General features: G+C 41.2%; 1 protein-coding gene across 20 annotated transcripts in view; it reads left to right on the top strand.

The window, feature by feature from the left end:
* The first annotated feature begins 5843 nt into the window (after window positions 1–5843).
* PLEKHA5 (pleckstrin homology domain containing A5) overlaps window positions 5844–19617 on the top strand; it is a 237136-nt gene continuing 223362 nt past the window's right edge. For 3 of the 20 annotated variants that reach the window (XM_019936766.3, XM_019936754.3, XM_019936760.3), the window contains exons 1-3: window positions 5861–6111; window positions 6261–6340; window positions 8631–8688. In XM_019936766.3, coding sequence (XP_019792325.1) covers window positions 6020–6111; window positions 6261–6340; window positions 8631–8688 — 230 coding nt within the window. In that variant the 5' untranslated portion in view covers window positions 5861–6019. The other 17 variants (XR_002176670.3, XM_019936736.3, XM_019936743.3 and 14 more) reach the window with 13 other exon arrangements.

The raw sequence follows: 19617 nt of genomic DNA, 5'->3' as shown, positions 1-19617 counted from the left end.
TAGAAGGAAATTTGATATATGGTAAGGAGAGAGGTCTAGGCTGGAAATAAGATTTAGGAATTGTTACCCTATCAGGCAGTGGTTCTCAGACATTAGTGTGTATAAAATCACTAAAGTGGCTGTTAGATGCCAATTCCTTGGTCTAATCTTCAGAGGTTCTGGTTGAATGGTCTAGGAGAGGCCCAGGAATCAATACTGAAATAAGCTTCCTGGTGACTGTGCTGCAGATGGTCTAGAGCAAAGAGCAGGAAGAGAACTACATGGAAGTGGCATCAAGAACCCCAAAAGTGGAAAGTTTCAAGGAGTGGAGGTGGTGACATGAATACAGCAGAGAGGTCAAGAAGTGTTGGAGCTGAGGGCTTCCCTGGTGGCGCAGTGGTTGAGAGTCCCCCTGCCGATGCAGGGGACGCGGGTTCGTGCCCCGGTCCGGGAAGGTCCCACATGCCGCGGAGCGACTGGGCCCGTGAGCCATGGCCGCTGAGCCTGCGCGTCCGGAGCCTGTGCTCCGCAACGGGAGAGGCCACAACAGTGAGAGGCCCACATACCGCAAAAAAAAAAAAGAAATGTTGGAGCTGAAAGCATCCACTCAACTTGGCAGCCTTCAGGGGAGACACTGGTGACTCAGAAGAGCAGGTGCAGTAACGTGGTGAGAGCAAACACTGGCTGCAGTAGGTAGAGAGTAACTGCAGGTAAGGAAGAGACCTAGTGAATGAAGCTTGGCTAGGAAGGGAATCCCTCATGGACAGAATTTGAAATCTAATGTCCAAAGGACCAGGTTCAAGCCCTAAGTTTGCCACTTAATGGCTAGATTATATAATATCTTCATGGAGCCCGTTTTCTTATTTATACTATGTTAATAATGTCTATGTACAGAGCCATATGTACAAGTTAAATATGATACTGCATGTGAAAGAACTTTGCAAATTGCTCTTCCAAATTTTTCTATTAGCAAACCATCTGAGTAGCAGAAAATCCTAAACAGCTATATACAGCAGACATCTTACTTGTGTCTGTCCACTGTGACAAAACATCCCCACCTTCAGCTGTTGGAGTGTTCACCCCATGAAAGCAGATCATACATAATGTCCTAAATAGACCAATGCCCTTACTTTACAGATGAGAATCCAGAGGTGTGAGACAGGAATGGAGGTGAAATGATTTATTCAAAGTCATACACTAATTCATGGCAAAGACGGGCATAAATTCAGCCAGACTCCTGACTCACTCTAGCCAGCCCCCTCCACCTGCATAATAACATACTTCTTTTAATTCTCCACCATTTCAATTTTGGTCTTTCTCTTTTACAGCAAAGAGAGAAGAAGGTGATTGAAGCTTTGCTGACCGGGATAAAGGAAGAGGTGTTTAATTTGACCAAGTCCAGAGGTTCAAAGGTGAGTTCCTTGAATACATTTTTGATATCCATCCCTCTGAGTCTCCAAGCCTCGAAGCAGATGCCAACTTAGTCTAGAATCCCAGCTGTAGTAGAGGGACCAGCCAGCAGCAGGGTTATTAGTGCTGCTACATATTTCTTTCAATTAATCCCCATTTATAATTGAAGAGCTCTCCAAAACATTAACATTAAAAGACTGCAGTTTGAGATAGGCCTTGAGTGGTTCATGGGACAGCCTTAGAAAGCAAATGCTAGAGAAGGTTTGTTTCTATCAGAAGGATAGAGATGCTACTTCCACGCTATACTTAAATATTTACATCTCCATCTTCCTTTCTAAGCCGCCCAGAGCAGGCCAAGACTTTTGATTCCTCTCACCCAGCAGAATGGCTGGCACACCATATGTAGTAGGGATCCTATAGATGGTTATTGAATGAATGAGTGAAATAGTTTCATCCATAACTCTCTTATCAGTTTATTCCTTAACAGAAGAAGAATCCCTAATAAATTGACTTCTGAATATTATTTTTCTTCCCTTAGACCCTCAGTCTCCATCTTTTCTACCTAGATTTCCACTAAGCTAATTGTAACCTCTATTTTGCCCTTCCTCACAACTTTTCCTGATACATAACACTCTATAGTTGACTAGTTAAAGGAACTGTTTACAATATTCTTTATTTTGTGAAATAATAATGTAACAAAATATATAAGGTAACACAAATAAAGTTGGAAAGACAACCTAACCAAAGTCACAAAACTTTGTTGGTAGATTTTAACAAACATTAATGTGCATGAATGAGAAATGTTTCTTGATAGTAAAGAAGAAATTTCTCTCTAGAGCCTCTTTCTCTACTTTCCAGAGCTTACGCTTTTATCATTTCCTTTAAAAGGGGGAAAATCTTGATTTGCTGTTTTCTAAGATGTCACTTTGTTCTCTTTCCTTTCACATATTTTAAGAAACTTCCCTTTGAGTTTTTCTTGTCACAGTATGTATTTTTTCTGTTATATTTGAACTGGAAGCTCTTTAGGACAAGGATTGTCCTCTGTATATGGACAGAGCAATGTTTACTTTTAGTGCTCAGTACTTTTAAACCTCTTCTTTTCTTCAGAGAAGGGGCACTAATCATAGGCTAATACACCTCAAAAAGGTAGATCATGATGTATGAAATGGAATAGTTTCATAAGACAGAAAATAAAAAAATACAATAAAATGCAGAGGTTAGATATGAGTTTAGGTCTGAATCAGTTATTGAAGAGGTACAGAGTGATAAAAAGGGAATATGTTACTGGGAAATAACTCTGTTGGGAGGTCAAAGCACTGGGAAGAACATGAAATTCAATAACCATCTGAGTACTGACTCAAGGTTGGGAAGGATTCAGTGATGAGGAAGACATGATTCTTCGCCTCCTGCAGTGAAGAAAACACACATGTACACACAACTAGAAAGCAAAGCGGACCTGCATAAGGCAGCAAAGATACAAAGAAAGGACATTCTAGGAAAATTTAAAGAACAATACAGCTTTACTTATTAAGGGTGAAAATTATTCAGAGTGCCTCACATTCTAATGTATGAAGCTGGTTTTATTGGTTCCCGGAAGTCACGAGGGCTATTATTTTCCCAAATCAGGAGCACTTTGTATACGCCTCATTTTGTACGTTGTCACTAAGTTTTTTATTTACTGCCTTTCCTGAATTTTGGGACACATGGAATTGTACTTAAGATTTTAGGTTAGTATTTAAGCACAGCAAATGTGATTTCATAAGATACACATTTTTATTAAGTGAATCTCTATCACTTTTTGAAATATGCCTTGCATTAATGGATCTTGTAAATCAAAGATTCACAACTAAAAGGAATCTCCAGACAACATATGGTCCACTTAACGACTTCTCAGCAGTATTTGTCAAAGAGTCAAATGCTATCGCTGGACTAACAGGTACTAGATTTCTAAAGTTATTATGATATTAAAGAGTCACTTTAGATTTTTCAATCTGTAATGATAGTACAATATAAAGTCAATAGATCTTGATTTTCTTGCTATGTTACATACTGACCACTGATGGTAATGTGAAACATTTCCTGCTATTCACTGATTAAAAAAACCCACATTTTTCCAGAGACTGGGCAGGAGATAAGAGGTCAAGAAGTAATGAAATGAAAGAGGATAATGCAAAGGAACCGAAAAGAGAAAAACATTAAAGCGATGTTATTTTTTTCCCCTGTGTATGCAGACGGACAGGAAAATTATAGCAGTAATTGCAGACTCCTTTTCACCAAAGACAGAATGGCCTTGGGGAATTAGGGGATGAGAGAAAAAGTCCAGTGAAACTACATTCTCTTCCAGGCTCCACCTGAGTTGCTAGATTTGGCCAAGGTCATTTACCCTTCTGTGCCTTAGTTTCTATAACTGTTGAAAAAGATTGTTTTTTCTTAAACAACAGAAATTTATTTTCTTTATTTCTCACTCCTTTTTTTAAAAAAAAATTATATTGGATCAGTTGATTAACAATGTTGCGTTAGTTGCAGGAGTACAGCAAAGTGATTTAGTTATACATATACATGTATCTATTCCTTTTCAAAATGTTTTCCCATCTAGGTTATTACAGAACACTGAGCAGCGTTGTGCTATACAGTAGGTCCTTGTTGGTTGTATAAATATATTTATTTATTTTTAACATCTTTATTGGAGTATAATTGCTTTACAATGGTGTGTTAGTTTCTGCTTTATAACAAAGTGAATCAGCTATACATATACATATATCCCCATATCTCCTCCCTGTTGCATCTCCCTCCCACCCTCCCTACTCCACCCCTCTAGGTAGTCACAAAGCACCGAGCTGATTTCCCTGTGCTATGTGGCTGCTTCCCACTAGCTGTTTTATGTTTGGTAACGTATATATGTCCATGTCACTCTCTCACTTCGTCCCAGTTTACCCATCCCCCTCCCTGTGTCCTCAAGTCCATTCTCTACGTCTGTGTCTTTATTCCTGTCTGCCCCTAGGTTCTTCAGAACCTTTTTTTTTTTTTAGATTCCATATATATGTGTTAGCATATGGTATTTGATTTTCTCTTTCTGACTTACTTCACTCTGTATGACAGACTCTCGGTCCATCCACCTCACTACAAATAACTCAATTTCATTTCTTTTTATGGCTGAGTAATATTCCATTGTATATATGTGCCACATCTTCTTTATCCATTTATCTGTCTATGGACACTTAGGTTGCTTCCATGTCCTGGCTGTTGTAAATAGAGCTGTAATGAACATAGTGGTACATGACTCTTTGAAAAAGATTATTTGCCTCTTTAGTGATTGGGAAGATAAGATAATTCTTTAGGGGCCCCAAAAAGTGGTCAGAAGAAGGTGCTATGAGAAAACCAAGTAGTACTATTATTATTGAGCTGTGTATCCTGTTGGCATGAGTCATCTTGCTGCAAAGACACAGAAGCAATTCCAAGTGTGGCTGAGCATCAGAGACAATTAGAAGGAGGCCAGTGCACTTAGCCGGTGTTAAGGTAGATTTTAGTTGCATTGAAATCTGCCCTTTACTCGTTCAAAAAAACCAAAGCCGGGGGACACTTTTAAAATAAGTATAGCAATGTGATTATACAAATAGACTTTCAAAATATTAAAGCCAGTTTGAATCCATGGTTTGCCACTTAGTACTATGACCTTGGGCAAGTTTCTTTAAACTTCATTTTTCCCATCTGTATAATAGCATCTATAGGGCTATTGTAGGGACTTAAAAACGTACAGGGTTACAAGGACTCAAGAAAGTTAGCTATTATTGTAATTTATAGGAGATAGAAGAAAGTAGAAATTCAGATTGATAAATAAGTGAATCTTTAAAAAAAGTAAGAAGAAGACAAGTTTGTATTTTATAAAACATTATATGATTCAAGGGGTCTAGGAAGAGGCAAACTTGTTTTGTCAAGTCTGAATCCACCCCTATTTCATGAGTCTACCGCAACCCGTCAAACCTATGATATCTCGCACACAAAACACAAACAGGAAAAACCTTCCGTGTGCTTCAACAAAAACAGCTTTCCATTCTAAAGCCACCTATATATATTTATATATATATATTTTTTTGTTTGTTTGAAAAATCTCTTGGATACCCAGTAGCTCTTTTAAAACAAATCTCAGATGCTGTGTTTCTGTTGTTTTAAAGAGAGAGCAATCAGAGGAGCGCGGATTAGCTCCCTTTGAATCTCCCTGGGGGCTGGGAAGCCTTCAGGCAAAGCCCGGGGGGCAGGACGCTTTTTTTTTTTTTTTAATCGATCTCCGAACCTTCGCTCCGGCGGCGGGGGCGGGGGGGGCGCGGGTGGGAGGGGTCTGGCCGCGGGGCGCGGCGCCGCTCACCCATCCCCCCCGAGCGCGCGGCTGGGCGGCCGGCCGGCGGCCGCGGAAGATGCGGAGGGGCGGCGGCGCGGGCCCTACCCAGCCCGGGCGGCGGGGCGGGCGCCGCCCGAGGGGGTAGGGCGCGCGCGGGGGCGCGCCGGGCCGGGGAGGCGCGCTCCGGCCGCGCTCGCTCCGCGCTCCCTCAGCTGGTTCGCTCGCTCGCTCCCTCCTCCCTCGGCAGCCGCGGCGGCAGCAGGAGAAGGCGGCGGCGGCGGCTGGGGATCAGACATGGCGGCGGATCTGAACCTGGAGTGGATCTGCTCCCTGCCCCGCACCTGGACTTACGGGATCACCCGGGGCGGCCGAGTCTTCTTCATCAAGTAAAGAGCTGGGGACGGCGCGGGGGCCCGGAGGGGGCGGGAGGCTGGCGACAGAGGGGAGCGAGCCGGGTCGGTGCCTCTCCGGCCCCCTCGGCTCCTCCCGCGCCCCCACTCAAGCCCCGTCTCGGCCCCTTCTCTCACCCCTGCAGCGAGGAGGCGAAGAGCACCACCTGGCTGCACCCCGTCACCGGCGAGGCCGTAGTCACCGGGCACCGGCGGCAGAGCACAGGTAACGCCGAGCCCGGCCGGGCCCGAGCGGAGTTGGCTTTCGCCGGGAGGAGGCTGCAGAGCCCTGGCCGCCCACCTCCTGCCGGCAACCTGCCCCGAGCCGCCGTCCCCGGGAGGCGGCGAGGTGGGGCGGAGGCCGGCGGGCGGGGGCGGCCGCAGGTAGAGGGGCCGGGGGACTTCCCTCGAGTCTCCGGACGCCCCTCTCCTCCGTCTTTGATCGCCACTAGCCCACGGCGCCCTCTGCCCCATCCCAACCTGCTCTTCCCCCACGCCCCTGGGTGGCCCACTCCCCTCCCCCGGGAAACCTGGGATCCTGAGTTTTTCCTCCCGCGGCCACTCCTGAGTTCTCCGAGCGCCCCCCGGGCCCCCCACCTCACCCCTCTTTCAACCTTTAGGAAATCCTTTCCCACTCCCCTCCTGCAGCCCGAAACCCTGCCTCTCGTCCGCGGGGAGAATGTGTCCACATCCTCCCCCTCCTCCCCGGGAGCTGCCTCCCTCCTCCTGTGCGGCTTCCTCCTCCGAGGTGGGACTTGTGGGTAGGTGGCTGTTGGAGGAGGAGACGAGTTTGGGGGTGCTTCGATCCTCTCCGCGACAGAGCGGCTTGGGAAATCTGCACGCTTTCCCTCGTGCCCCCGGAGGAGCAGCCGGGGCAGGCATTTGCAGCTGCAGTTGCTGGCCAGCCAGATTCGAAGTCCCCGGCGGCGGCACCGAGGTCGCATACACTGCCAGGAGGCGGTGGGCGTGCTGGGAGGTGTCCTGCGTGAGGGCACTGGTGCCCTGATAGGAGAGGGTCGCCGGCGAAGCATATCTTCCTGGTGCCTTGGATAGCTTGTTTGAATGCTGCTTGTGAGTTGAGCTGGAGGAGAGCTGATTGGAGCTTCAGTGCTGGTCTGGCTTTCTTTTGTCATTCTTTGTGTACATTCTTGAAACTTGTTTGTCTTTGAAACGTAACATGTGTTCTCTTCCTGGCCTGCCTCTGTTTCGGGTGATTGGAAAGGCTTGAGAACAGTTTGGGTGGAAGGTGAGGCCGGCTTCAGAAGTCTGTAGAGCTTGCCCTCCGGGATACTTCTCCAACTCTGAGATTCTCTTAAAGTTGCCAGGATATTGAACAAGCCTGCCTTCTCTATTAAATTCTGGAGTTCAGCGAAGTGACTAATATCTCTAAATTTGCAAAAAGGTGGAGGAGGAAGGGGAAAGCTGGTATAGCAAGCATGATGAGGTTACATTTTTAAGGCATTTCTGACTAACGCGGCGTCATATTTCTTAACTCCCTGTCGTCTTTGACTTGAATGTACATTTCAGTGTTTTGCATACGTAAGTCAACTTTGATGGCCTCTTTGCCTTATGGATAGTAACAGGTTTGTGTCACAAGAGATAATATGATTTTTATTTAGCCTAATCGTCTCGTGGAATTATTCCGTGACTATTTTGGCTATGTGAAATATAAATCTTTATCCTATTTACCCCCAAGGATTTGATAACATTCACACCTCAGAAAATTTTATTATATGATTTCAGGTTAATTTTATTTTTGAGAGATGATCTTGATTTTTCTCTGGTTTGGTTTACTTTGACTTTGTACACACATCATCGGTTTTTTATTTCAGAGCGGTATTATGGTTAAATCCAAGACACTGGTCGTTTGTAAGTAACATGTAGCACAGAATGGTGCCATCGTTCACCTGCATTATTGCCAGGTTTATTACTTGAAACTTCACATCTCTTAAAGTCAGGTCTGTAGAAACACACATGTACGTATAAGTATGTGATTTCAGATTTCTTTCCCCCTAATTAAGTACTTAGGAAGTTCTTTCTCATCAATCACACTTCCTGGATGGATTCACTTATGTAGCTGAAAGATATGGTCTTACATAGACACAACATACCTAGGAAGAAGTGGGTGTTACCTTTTACGTATAGTCTTTTTCTTTGGTTTTGGGGGAGTTTTTGGCCTACCGTTCAAGGGTACTTACCTAGGATTACAAGACATCCCTTTGCTTTTTTGGCTGCCAGGGCGTAGTTCCTCTCCACTCTGATCAAAGTGTATAATTATGTCAGATAACCTCTAATATTGTTGATACTTTTCTGGTGGCTTTACATTTGAATTGCTATTTTCCCAAAAATGATATTATATCTGAGTTTTATTACCAGTCTAATGCTTTTGGGGGGGGTTACAAACCTACTTAATAAATGAAAATAGCTGATCATGAAAAGGAATAATTAAAATGGTTTGAAACTTACTGTGCTGTTCTATCGATGTAATACTAATGGTGAAATGTATGTTTTTTTAGATTTGCCTACTGGCTGGGAAGAAGCATATACTTTTGAAGGTGCAAGATACTATATAAAGTGAGTTTTTTTAATTATGATTTTTTTCCTTGGTAATTCAAATGTTGTGATTAACCTTTGGTTGTATGTCTAGGTATGATCATGATTTCTTAAGGTTTATTGTATTATGTTGACTTTATGCTTTATGAGTGTTGGAATTTTGAGGTAAAAGATGACACTCTTAGTTTTCTTAAGTTGTTTGCCTGGACCTTCATTGATTTGGGAGTTAGATCATTTATGGCCACAGTTACATTTTTGGTGCCTCTGTATATATTTTTGAGTGATAGCGCATTACAGTATTTTGTCTTTAGTATGTTACCTTTTTTTTTTTCTTTTTAAGTGAATTCTGTTCATGTGTATTTTGACCAGAACTATAAGTAGCAAAAGTGATGTAAAGCTAGATTACCGTTTGATGGACAATAACAGGACTGAAAATAAAAGTAAATAAATAAGGAGTATTTCACAAACATCTGTTGGAACATTGTTTGTAATTTGCCTCAGTTTATTTAACTATATCTAAGTTTTAAAAATACATATCGAAATATTTTACTGGTAATTGTATTTGAATAAAAGGCTTTCAGTAGCACTTACAAGGGACAAATGACCAGTCCTAAAGTTAAATTAATTCTATAGAATATTGAAATAATTTTCTGTTCAGAGTTAACTTGATAGTACTTGGAGACAAATACAATGTTTGAGGGCAATATTATATAGGAAAATTTTTTATCCCTCAAGGGAAAATAAAGGTGGTTTTATCTTCATTTTAAATTAGAAACTGTTTACTTAAGAGCTTGTTTTTGTTGTTTTAAAATTTTTTGTTTAATTTTAAGGAACTGAGGCTTGAAAGAGAATGCTTAAATACAAGATTTGGTTGAGATGTCAGTGGTTTAATAATAATAACAGGTACCTAGCTAAAGGCACCTCTGTTACATTGGGCCCAGTAAGGTATTTTGCTGAGTGCCATTTTAAAGATGATGCCGTACTTCACTAAACTATAATTACCTATATGGTTTTAACATTTTTTAGAATGATATTTACATAAAATGTTAAGGGATATGTATAGTATTAGCTATGCTTGCTTTTTTGGATGTAGAAATAGAGAAAGCAGAACTAAGATACAGGAATGGAGTATAGTTTCATGATGTGGTCCTTCTCTGGATATGTTTAATTTACATCTTTTATTTGGAGATTGTGCTGTGCATTGTTAGGTGGCCTAAAAAATAAAGGCATGAGTAAAGTGCAGAGTCACCAAGTATTTTTTCTAGTGGTTATTTTTATCCTGAATTAAAGTGAGTTTGTATTGCCATGAAAAGGGATGCTTCTTTTTTTTTTCTGGACAAACTATTGATATTTCTGAAGAAAGACAGTTTTTTTGGTGGAGTTCATTTATTTTTATCCAGTATAATTTTAACTACTGTACCTTAAGCCTAGCTGATCTACAGAATAGGAGTAACATTACAATTCTCAATATTATTTAAATGTCGGTGAATGTGTACGTTCTTAGGTGAATGTTTGACAGTACAAAATGTTATTATTCTGTGTGGGCCAAATATGTATGTTTTAATTTAGAAGTAGGATGTTAGAAAGACTGAGTTTTCTTTTGTTTTACTAGCCGTTTTGATTAGAGTTTCTTGAGTGTCATGCCTAAGTAAGTTTCTCAGGCAAATGAGGACAATATTAAGAAAGTGGTAATAATTTTACTTTAACTCAGGATACATTTTTAAACTAGTGGATTTTAATCATGTGGTATTGATAGACAGCCAATCATTGTGTCCAAAAGTAGCAATAAAGAATTTATATTATGAAGGTAATTTGTTCTAAAATTGAGCATATTTTAGAAATATACACTCATTAAACTTCAAGTAAAATAACCATTGACAAATACATGATTTGCTGAATGTTGGGTGCTACTATCTTTCCTTTCTGGGTTATATCAGAAGACTAATTTCTTTTAAGATTAGCTAAATCTCTAATGTGGCCTGTAATTTCCTAGAAATTTTTTACTTACTTGTGTTGTTATGAGCAATTAGTGATGCCTGATCATTCTAATATAATAGGGGCACTACTTTTATCTTAAACTTCACAATTTACAGAGTGCTTTCACATATGTTACCACGTCTGAATCTCATTTTAATCGTGGATGTAGTCAGAAGAATTACTCTTTCCATTGTCACACCACATAATAAAACAACAGAAACATGCCTTTGGAATTTATGGTCTGCAAAGACAGCAAGATGAGAAACAGCAGGAACATGAACTATATTTAGAATGTTCGGAGTAGGAGAAAGGATAGGAGTCTTCAGTAGGAAAGTGATGACTGTTGGTGGATATATTTCTCATTGTTGGTTCTTTTTTAGATGAAGGAAGGAGGTTACTGCTCAAATTATAAGAAAAACAGGTGATATAGTGAGCAGGGTGGATTTTATTCACAGGGGAAGAGGGAAGATGAAAGGCCAATAAAAGACACATTGACCATCTTGTTATTCCTAATCCTGCGTTCCTGGGAGGCTCCCAGAGCAAGAACTGAAAGAGACTGAAAGAACTTGAGTTGTTTCTACTTTAGTTCCCAAGTGAAGTACATTTAACTCTCAAATTATTTCTCTCCTGAACAAATGTTGGTGTTTGTTCAAAATGGCAGAAGAAGAATTTATCTTTGCATAGTATTTTGGTATCAACAACTGCATCCCTGTGGGCATTAAGGAGAAGAACACTCTTGTGGGGAAGAGTTGGAAGGCAGGCCTTGACCCTCTGACACGTTGGAGCTCAGTCTTCCTGTCTTTAAATTAGGCTGGCTGGAAAAGATAACTTCTCAATTCCAGCCCACTTTCAAATTTCTTTGAATTTTATACTATTCTGGGAATTTACAGTATTCTACAAAATAATGAACTCACAGTGCCAAGAAGAGATAATGTGGGAAATGTGGAAAGTTAGTTAGCTTTCCTATCCCGGTTAACTGTTTGATCTCCCTCTTTAAGCTTTGTGCAGATAACCATAGATAAGGCTAAGCAGAGCCAGAGCTGTGTTGTGCTTGCTGTCTTTCTGTTGCTGCATTTTGTGTTTTGTGTACTTATCTTCCAGGGAGAGCTGTGTGCACGCAGTTAACAGTGCTAACTAATGTCAACAGAGGAGCTGATCAGAGTTGAGTTGTATAGATTTGAGCTGGATAATCAGTTTACTTTATACAGTTTTTGAAATTGGTTCTTTCATAAAAGTCTACAGTTTGGAAACAGAATATATAATATAGAGAAGGTATTTTACTTTAAGTCAGTTTGGCCAGAAAATATTAAAATTTGAAAATTCTGTATTGTAAAGATAAATATTTAGCTTTAATTTTTTATGAGAAAAGCTTGCTTTAAGCTAACCAGCCTCTAAATTATTTTATTACTTGTGTGTGTGTGTGTAAATACATATACACAGAGTTTGAATTTGATTATTGTTTCCATATTGCTTTTTAACACTTAATTCATGCTTTTTATCTTTAGGAAGAATGCTGAAAATTGCCAGTGATTTTTATAATTTATAAAGTGTAGCTTTAAATATTCAAATAACTTAGCTCGTAAAGTACAGAAGATAATCTTATATATTTGAAGGTTATAAAACTTTCTGCTTACTCCTTGAAATATTACTTAATGACTCTGTAATGACAGGTCATGGTAGCTTAAAATGGATGTGTCATTGACTATTACTTTGTGCTTCAAAGCTTTAAGATGGTTAATTTAAAGGGCTAAGTAAATCTTAAAACAGTGCTCTCCTAATAGTGAGAAACTTTGTTCTAATTATTTAGAGGTCATTGTCTTATGTGGCAGGTTTGGGGATCAAAAAATGTCTTTGCAGGGTTATAAAATAGTATGTAAATTTTGTGAGGTTATATTTTCATATTGCTTTTTTCTTTCTTTCTTTTTTTTTTTTTTTTTTTTTTTTTTTTTAGGTACACGGGCCTCTCACTGTTGTGGCCTCTCCCATTGCGGAGCACAGGCTCCGGACGTGCAGGCTCAGTGGCCATGGCTCACGGGCCCAGCCGCTCCGCAGCATGTGGGATCTTCCCGGACCGGGGCACGAACCCGTGTCCCCTGCATCGGCAGGCAGATTCTCAACCACTGAGCCACCAGGGAAGCCCCCATATTGCTTTTTTCTTGATTTAAAATTTTAAGTTCTGAAAATTGAACTTTTTCTTAGATATGCAAATAGAGCAGTGTTTGATTTTTGACTAATGAAGTTTCATTTCAGTATCTGCTATAGTTGGGTCTAATGTGTGCTTAGAATTTCAAACTAATCTGCAGTGATGGGAATTCTAGTATGAAATAGCCATTTAAGGTTGCAAGTGAGAGGAAAATCTGTTTTTTCACAGATTATCACAATTCAAACTATGAGTGAAGACGGAACATAGCTGCCACGAGAATGTGAGAATATATTGCAATATATTTGATATTTTAAATTGTTTGGTATAATAGTACTATAATATTATAATTAGACATAGCAACACAATGTTTCGGAACAATTCCTGGATGTTGTACATCTTTTTTGTATTCATAACAGAGTTTTTGGAATAAGTAATCCTTTTTTTAAAAAATTTTAAATTTTATTTATTTTGTTGTGCTGGGTCAGCAGGCGGGCTCCTTAGTTGTGGCATGCAAACTCTTAGTTGTGGCATGCGTGTGTGATCTAGTTCCCTGACCAGGGATCGAACCCAGGCCTCCTGTATTGGGAGCCTGGAGTCTTAACCACTGGGCCACCAGGGAAGTCCCAGAATAAGTAATCCTTACATGTGTAAAGCACTTCATGCTGATTCGATAGGTACAGCATAACAATTGAACTATGACTTCAACCTTCAAGGAGTTTGTAGTATAGAGAAAAGCATGCAGTGTATTAAAAAAGGGAGATGGTGTGGGCCCCATGAACTTGGTTAGTGTGAGGCACTTCAACACAGCATTCAGTGAATTTAATCCTCACAGTAGCCCCTAGTTTTCTTTTTCTCCCCGCCACAACCCCTTTTTCAGGATGAAACTGAAGCTTAACGAGGTTAAGGGCCTGTTGTAGGTCATATAGTTTCACTATGAGTCACTAGCATTCAAATTAAGGTCTCTGGGCTGAAACCGTTCTAGACCTAAAAATACAGGGCAGTATAAACAGATCCTATAGTATGTGTCTCTCCATAAGTAGGTTGCTTGGGGACAGAAGTATCATTTCAGAGAAATAAGTACAATGGTTAGGTTAGTGGGCCAACCTACAAATAGAAGCTTGTTTCACCCCCTAAAAACCTGTTGACTAGTATTATTTTAGTAGAACCTTGGAATTTGGTCCTTCCTTTGCATCCACGGAAGAGTGCTAGACACTGTTCTAGGTGTTTGGTGATACACCTGAGACGCGGCCTTCCTGGAGCCTACAATCTAGTAGGAAAAAGAGACGTTAAAACAAAACATGGAACAAACATGTAATTTTAAAATGGCGTCTTCATAAAAGAAAAGCAGAGTGTTTTGTGGCAGATTAGGAAAGTTTACCATAAAGAACAGTGTGTCAGTGATGAAATGTGTTTAAGTTTCAAGGGTGGGGTGACAGGATTTCCACCCTCAGTGAATTTTATCTGGAATCTCATTGTCCTTTTTAGCCAGGAAGGTTGCTCGGGACCAGGCCCGCTCAGTGCCTTCTTGTAGTGCCTGCCTATAGCTTAATGCCAGCATCCAATGAGCCTCTGCGTAAATGGTGTCTGTACTGATGATGCTGGCCTCCACCCTCCCGAGGAGTTAATCGGGGTAGAACAGAGGAGTCCCCACAACTCAAGTGATTGCATTTGGAGAGCCCTTTCTGGATTTCTCAAATGATTTTCCCCTAATGTTGATAGACCTCTTTCTTTGTTTTCTTCTTATTCTCAAAGCTGGTGTAGTTTAGGAAGGGGGAAGAAATGGGGAGTAGAGAAAGAATTGGTTGGAAGAGTCAAAGAGTTGGAGGCCTTGAAGACCGGTAGGATGTAAACATCCCTGTCTAGGCACCTCTGTCTGTTCTACAAAGACAAGGGGTTTCTCAGCACTTGTGGGCCAATACTCTCTCCTGGGACCTTTTCGTTTTTCTGTAACAGATAATGTAGAAGTTGGGGTTAATGGTGAAAATTTACTTGTATAGATGTGTATGCGTAAATTGGAGTTAATATAAAAAATGATGCTGGGGCTTCCCTGGTGGCGCAGTGGTTGAGAGTCAGCCTGCCGATGCAGGGGACGCGGGTTCGTGCCCCTTTCCGGGAAGATCCCACATGCCGCGGAGCGGCTGGGCCCGTGAGCCATGGCTGCTGAGCCTGCGCGTCTGGAGCCTGTGCTCCGCAATGGGAGAGGCCACAACAGTAAGAGACCCACGTACCGCAAAAAAAAAAAAAAAAAAAAAAAAAAATTGTTGCTGGTTGTCCGTCAGACGGTGTCTTAAGAAGTCAGAGGAGGAAGGAGCTTACTTAGGCCAGGCTGACGTGGAAAGGCTTGAAGGAAGAGGCAGGAGTTGAGCTAAGCCTTAAGGGCATGGATGGAATTCAGATGGGTTGAGATAGATGACTGATAACATAAATTCATGGGGGTGGGGACATGTATAATATGTGTGATGAGTAGTGCTAACTGCCCTGCTGGTGATTAGAAAATGCTAGGATAATGGGAAGTCAGACGAGGAATGCTGTTAGGAGTACTGTTTGTTGTTGTGTCTGGTCTTTGAATAAAAGGCTGAGATTTTTATTTCTAGGCAAGACCACCGCAGGTGTTTTTTGGTATATCATTAATAGCTTAAAGTGAAGGTTTTAAGGGAGATTTTAATATAGGCAGCTTGGGTTAGAAAGGGGCAAACCTGGAGTCGAGGAGTCCCATCCTGGGTCTGTCGCTGTAACCTGGGAGTTAGTTGCTGGAACCAACTTGGTAGCAGTGGGAATGGAAAGGAAGGAGGCCATTGATCAAAGATACTGAAGAGGAGTTGACAGGCCTTGGGAGTCTTGCTGAGCTGGGAGGCTGTCAGAGAAAGAGAGGTCAAAAGTTACACAGAAGCCTTTGTGTCTGAGTGGCTACAAGAATGATTGGTACCCTTGACCAGAATAAGGGAGTAGGTGGTTGGGGGGAGCGCTAGGTGGAGGTGTTAATGATGGTTTGGTTTTTGAGCTGCTTATCTTGAGAGGGCATAGCATTTTACGTGGCTAAAATCTGGCCTTTCCAAAGGACTCCCAACATTATCTTCTATTCCTCCCTCATGAATAAGAAATACAAACCACCCCCATCCCCCCTGCCCCCACAAAATGCTATCTCAGCTACCTAATTATCTCCAAGCAGTATGTAGATCCAAGCCAGGAATGTCATATTCATCCATCCAATTATTCATTCAACAAACACTTACTGAGTACTGTGTGCCAAGTGCTTTAGGTTTTATGAACGAAACAGACATGGACCTTGCTCTTAAGGAGCTTATAATTAAATTAAGGAAAGAGGCAGCAGTATCATAATCACAAACATATAGTCGTAGACTGATAAATGCTATGAAGTATACATCATGCTTTGAGCAGATGCATTTGTGAGGACTCGGCCCAGTGTGGAAGAGGCCTTTCTCACAAACATAAGGAATAACCCTTCCTCTGAAAGCTCAGCTGTGAAACCCCACAGAGTGATGAGAACAGAGCAGTGCAAAGTCACCTGAAAGATGAATTGATAGCATCTTGGGCTTGAGATTGGACCATAACCTGAGTGAAAGCGTTGCTATAGCTAAAGAAAGACTTGGGGTGGGGTTGGTGTGATGTGGAAATTTAGAAAAAGGAGAAAAACTGCAGAAGTTACTCTCTACTATCTAGTAGAGAGCAAGGTTAAGCCAATTGATTTTGACTGTTATTCCAGTCCCAGTGGCAAGGTCTTCCAATTACTCAATCTTTCACTGATGCATTTTTTCCCTTCACTTCTCTTCAATACATTTTGAACTCATAATTATGTGCCTTAGCAATTAGGTACAATCATTAAACAAAATAGACCAAACAGCTTTACCCTTCTGGGGACTGGGATGGTGGAGGAGAGAATATCAGACGAAGAAAATATAACTTTTATGGTATGTAAGAATATATAAATGCTGTAGGAAAAAAAGTAGAGCAAGGTGTTTAGGATCAGGAGAGGAGTGAAGAGGGATGGGTGTGGGAGAAAAAGACAGTGGAATCAGAGAAGGAAGAGCCCAGCTGCGTGGCGGCCTCCTTGGTTGATGTAATTGGCTGTTACACGGGGAGATGTGGAGCCGTCGCAGGTCTGAGCAGAGGAGGAGATGCGTGGTCTGGCTTCGCCCTTTGAAAGGGTCAGTCTGACTGTTGTGTGAAGGTGAGACTTTGGGGGCCTAGTGGAGCCCCTCCAGTGTAAGTTCTCTCCCTCATCAGATTTGCTCCTTATATTTCCTTTTAACACTTAACAGGATCATGATTAAATATTTAATTGTGTAACCCCATATTTCTTTTAAGCTGCCAGCGATTATCAGTGCCATTGATTTAATAATAGTAACAGCTTTTCAGAGGGGAGAGACATAACCATATTAAATAAACCCCTTGATCCTTAATTCAGAAACAGTATATTGAAAAAGCATGTTTTAAAATCAAGTCAATGCTTGCTTAATACCTGTTTGCCTACACTCCTTATGGTAGGTAAGCTTCATGAAAAGCAGCTCGTTCATTGCTGTGTTTTTAGTCCCTCAGCTTAAACTTTTCTCATAGTAGTTCCTCAGTAAATATTTGTTGATTGATGAATTTTGATGATGACACTCAACTTCATTCCATGCTATTCAGAAACCTTGTAATGTGGCTCTTTGTGAAATTTAAATATTCTCTTTATGTGACATCTATCTGTCCCAGTATGAATTAGGAAGTCAGCTGTTTCTCGAGTTTGGCTCATGCGATTCTCCTCCAGGAGACAGATAGGATCTGCTCAGAGGCCTGATTATGGGACCAGATCCAGGATCAAGCCAAGATAATGCAGGGACCTGTGAGGGCTGTTGGGAGACAGCTGAATCCCAGACCTTGCCAGTGACCATGCCATTTCCATTTAGAAATGTTCACAGTTCAGGCTGCTGTGGTTTGGAGAATGGGGGAGATATACTGTCATCATTAGTATGAGTAAAGCAAGTGTAGACCACTGAACTCAGTGGGTCCTAGAGAGGCCTGAGAGAAATAGAAATTAGTCCTCACAAGGTACAGGTGACAGACATTTCAGAGCCACGCAGAGAATTCCTTGGTTACTTAGAAGTAGCCTCCTAGCTATTTGGGAATTATTCTCTGAAGTGGCCAGTAATTTCAGAAACACCCAAGAAAATCCCTCTGGACTGTTAACTCCTTGAAGGCAGAGACTGTGTCATATCATCTTTATGTTTCCAGCACTTGACACATAATAGGCAATGAGATGTTTGAAATGAAGACCTATTACAGATTGTAAGAAAAACAAGTCATTGCCCAAATCTGAACATCCCAGGTCACTTTTCTGCTTCTCACTTGTCATCTAGTCAGGATTCATATTGTTGTAAATGTCAGTGACCCAAAGCCAACTGTTACAAGCAAAAGCAAACTGTCTTCCCACATTAGTTCCAGGAGTGACACAAGTGAATCCTTCAAGACCCTTCCTCACTCACCTTTTTTCACTTTAGAAAGTTTTTCTCCACTTAACCATAAAAATGTTTGCCCATGGCCCCAAATTACACCCTTTTAGCTTTTTAACCCAAAAGATAAGGTTTCTTCTCTGTTCCTCAATAAAAAAAATCTTAGACAAGGACTTTGGCCACCTTGTATTACATGCCCATTGCTGGAGTGAAGACTGGCCCTCTGGTCTTCAGTAATTTTCTGTCCTTGGCTGAAACCAAGATTATAATCAACCAGCCTTCCAAGAAACTGTGTGATGAGAGAGGAAGGCCTGGTCACGTAGGAAGTCAGGGTGTGAAAGGCTGCATGATCAGAGATCTCCTGCTTCTCCCTTGTATACAGTGCACAGTGCTAAAGGCCAGGAAGGCCATGAACCTGAGCGTCTGCAGACTTCCTAAGAAGTGATATTATCAATGATTTTCAAGGATGCTTTCTGCCTTCCATTGAAGAAGAAGTAGTTGAAGATACGTGCAGGGTGGTTCAGGCCTGGACCCTGGAGAATGAAGAGGAAGAGTTAAATTCTGAGGAAGAAGCAATAGAAGCCAATCCTATACTGGCTGCCTTGAGCAAGAGGGATTGAGGAAACCAACTTCAATTTGGTACAAGTAACAGTACAGCCTCACTGTGATCAAAACCTCTACCCTGCTACAGTGGGCCAGGGATTCCCTCTGGTTCTTCTGAAATCACTGGCCACTTCAGAAAATAATTCCCACACAGTGTCAGTGCTTGAGTAATGCTACCCAAACTTGCTTGCTACATGCCTCCCGGGGATGTTCTACATGCTTTCCACCCCCGCCCGCCCCCGTCCCTTCCAAGTGACTAAGATTCTTTACACATATTATTTCTTTGGAATAGACATGGTCTTCAAAAGAGAGAATTTGCCTCTGAGATGAAAAATAGTTTTAGACTTCATATTGAGTGAATTCCATCAGCTTTTGCTGAACTTGGTTGAAGGTGCATATAATACCCATTTTATTAAATATTTACAATGAAGCTGTTTAACCTAAAATTTAAAACTTAGTAAAATAGGACAGAATAGCAGAGTCTTCAGAAGAAACAAGGAATTACTCCTTGCTCATTTTTCATAGTATACAAAGCAATGGTGGAGAGAAAGTAACTTGTTAAACTTAGTGTCAATTTTTTTTCTCTGTTTGAAAATTCATCTGTTCCAGTTTTTATTTTGAAAATTTTAATCTATCACAGAATATAGATGCATCTAATAATGATGGCATTTAAAAAAAATTAGTAAAGAAATGTCAGAGAATGATTCCAAATCTGTGTTTAGTGTGTGTCCTTTTTTCCAACCTGTTTTATAATGTTAAGTGTTTCTTTCTGATTAT

The sequence above is a fragment of the Tursiops truncatus genome, chromosome 11 (assembly GCF_011762595.2).
Source record: "Tursiops truncatus isolate mTurTru1 chromosome 11, mTurTru1.mat.Y, whole genome shotgun sequence".
In the NCBI taxonomy this organism is placed as follows: Eukaryota; Metazoa; Chordata; class Mammalia; order Artiodactyla; family Delphinidae; genus Tursiops; species Tursiops truncatus.
The sequence above is the reverse complement of the archived record's forward strand: the minus strand, read 5'-3'. Positions and strand labels throughout refer to the sequence as shown.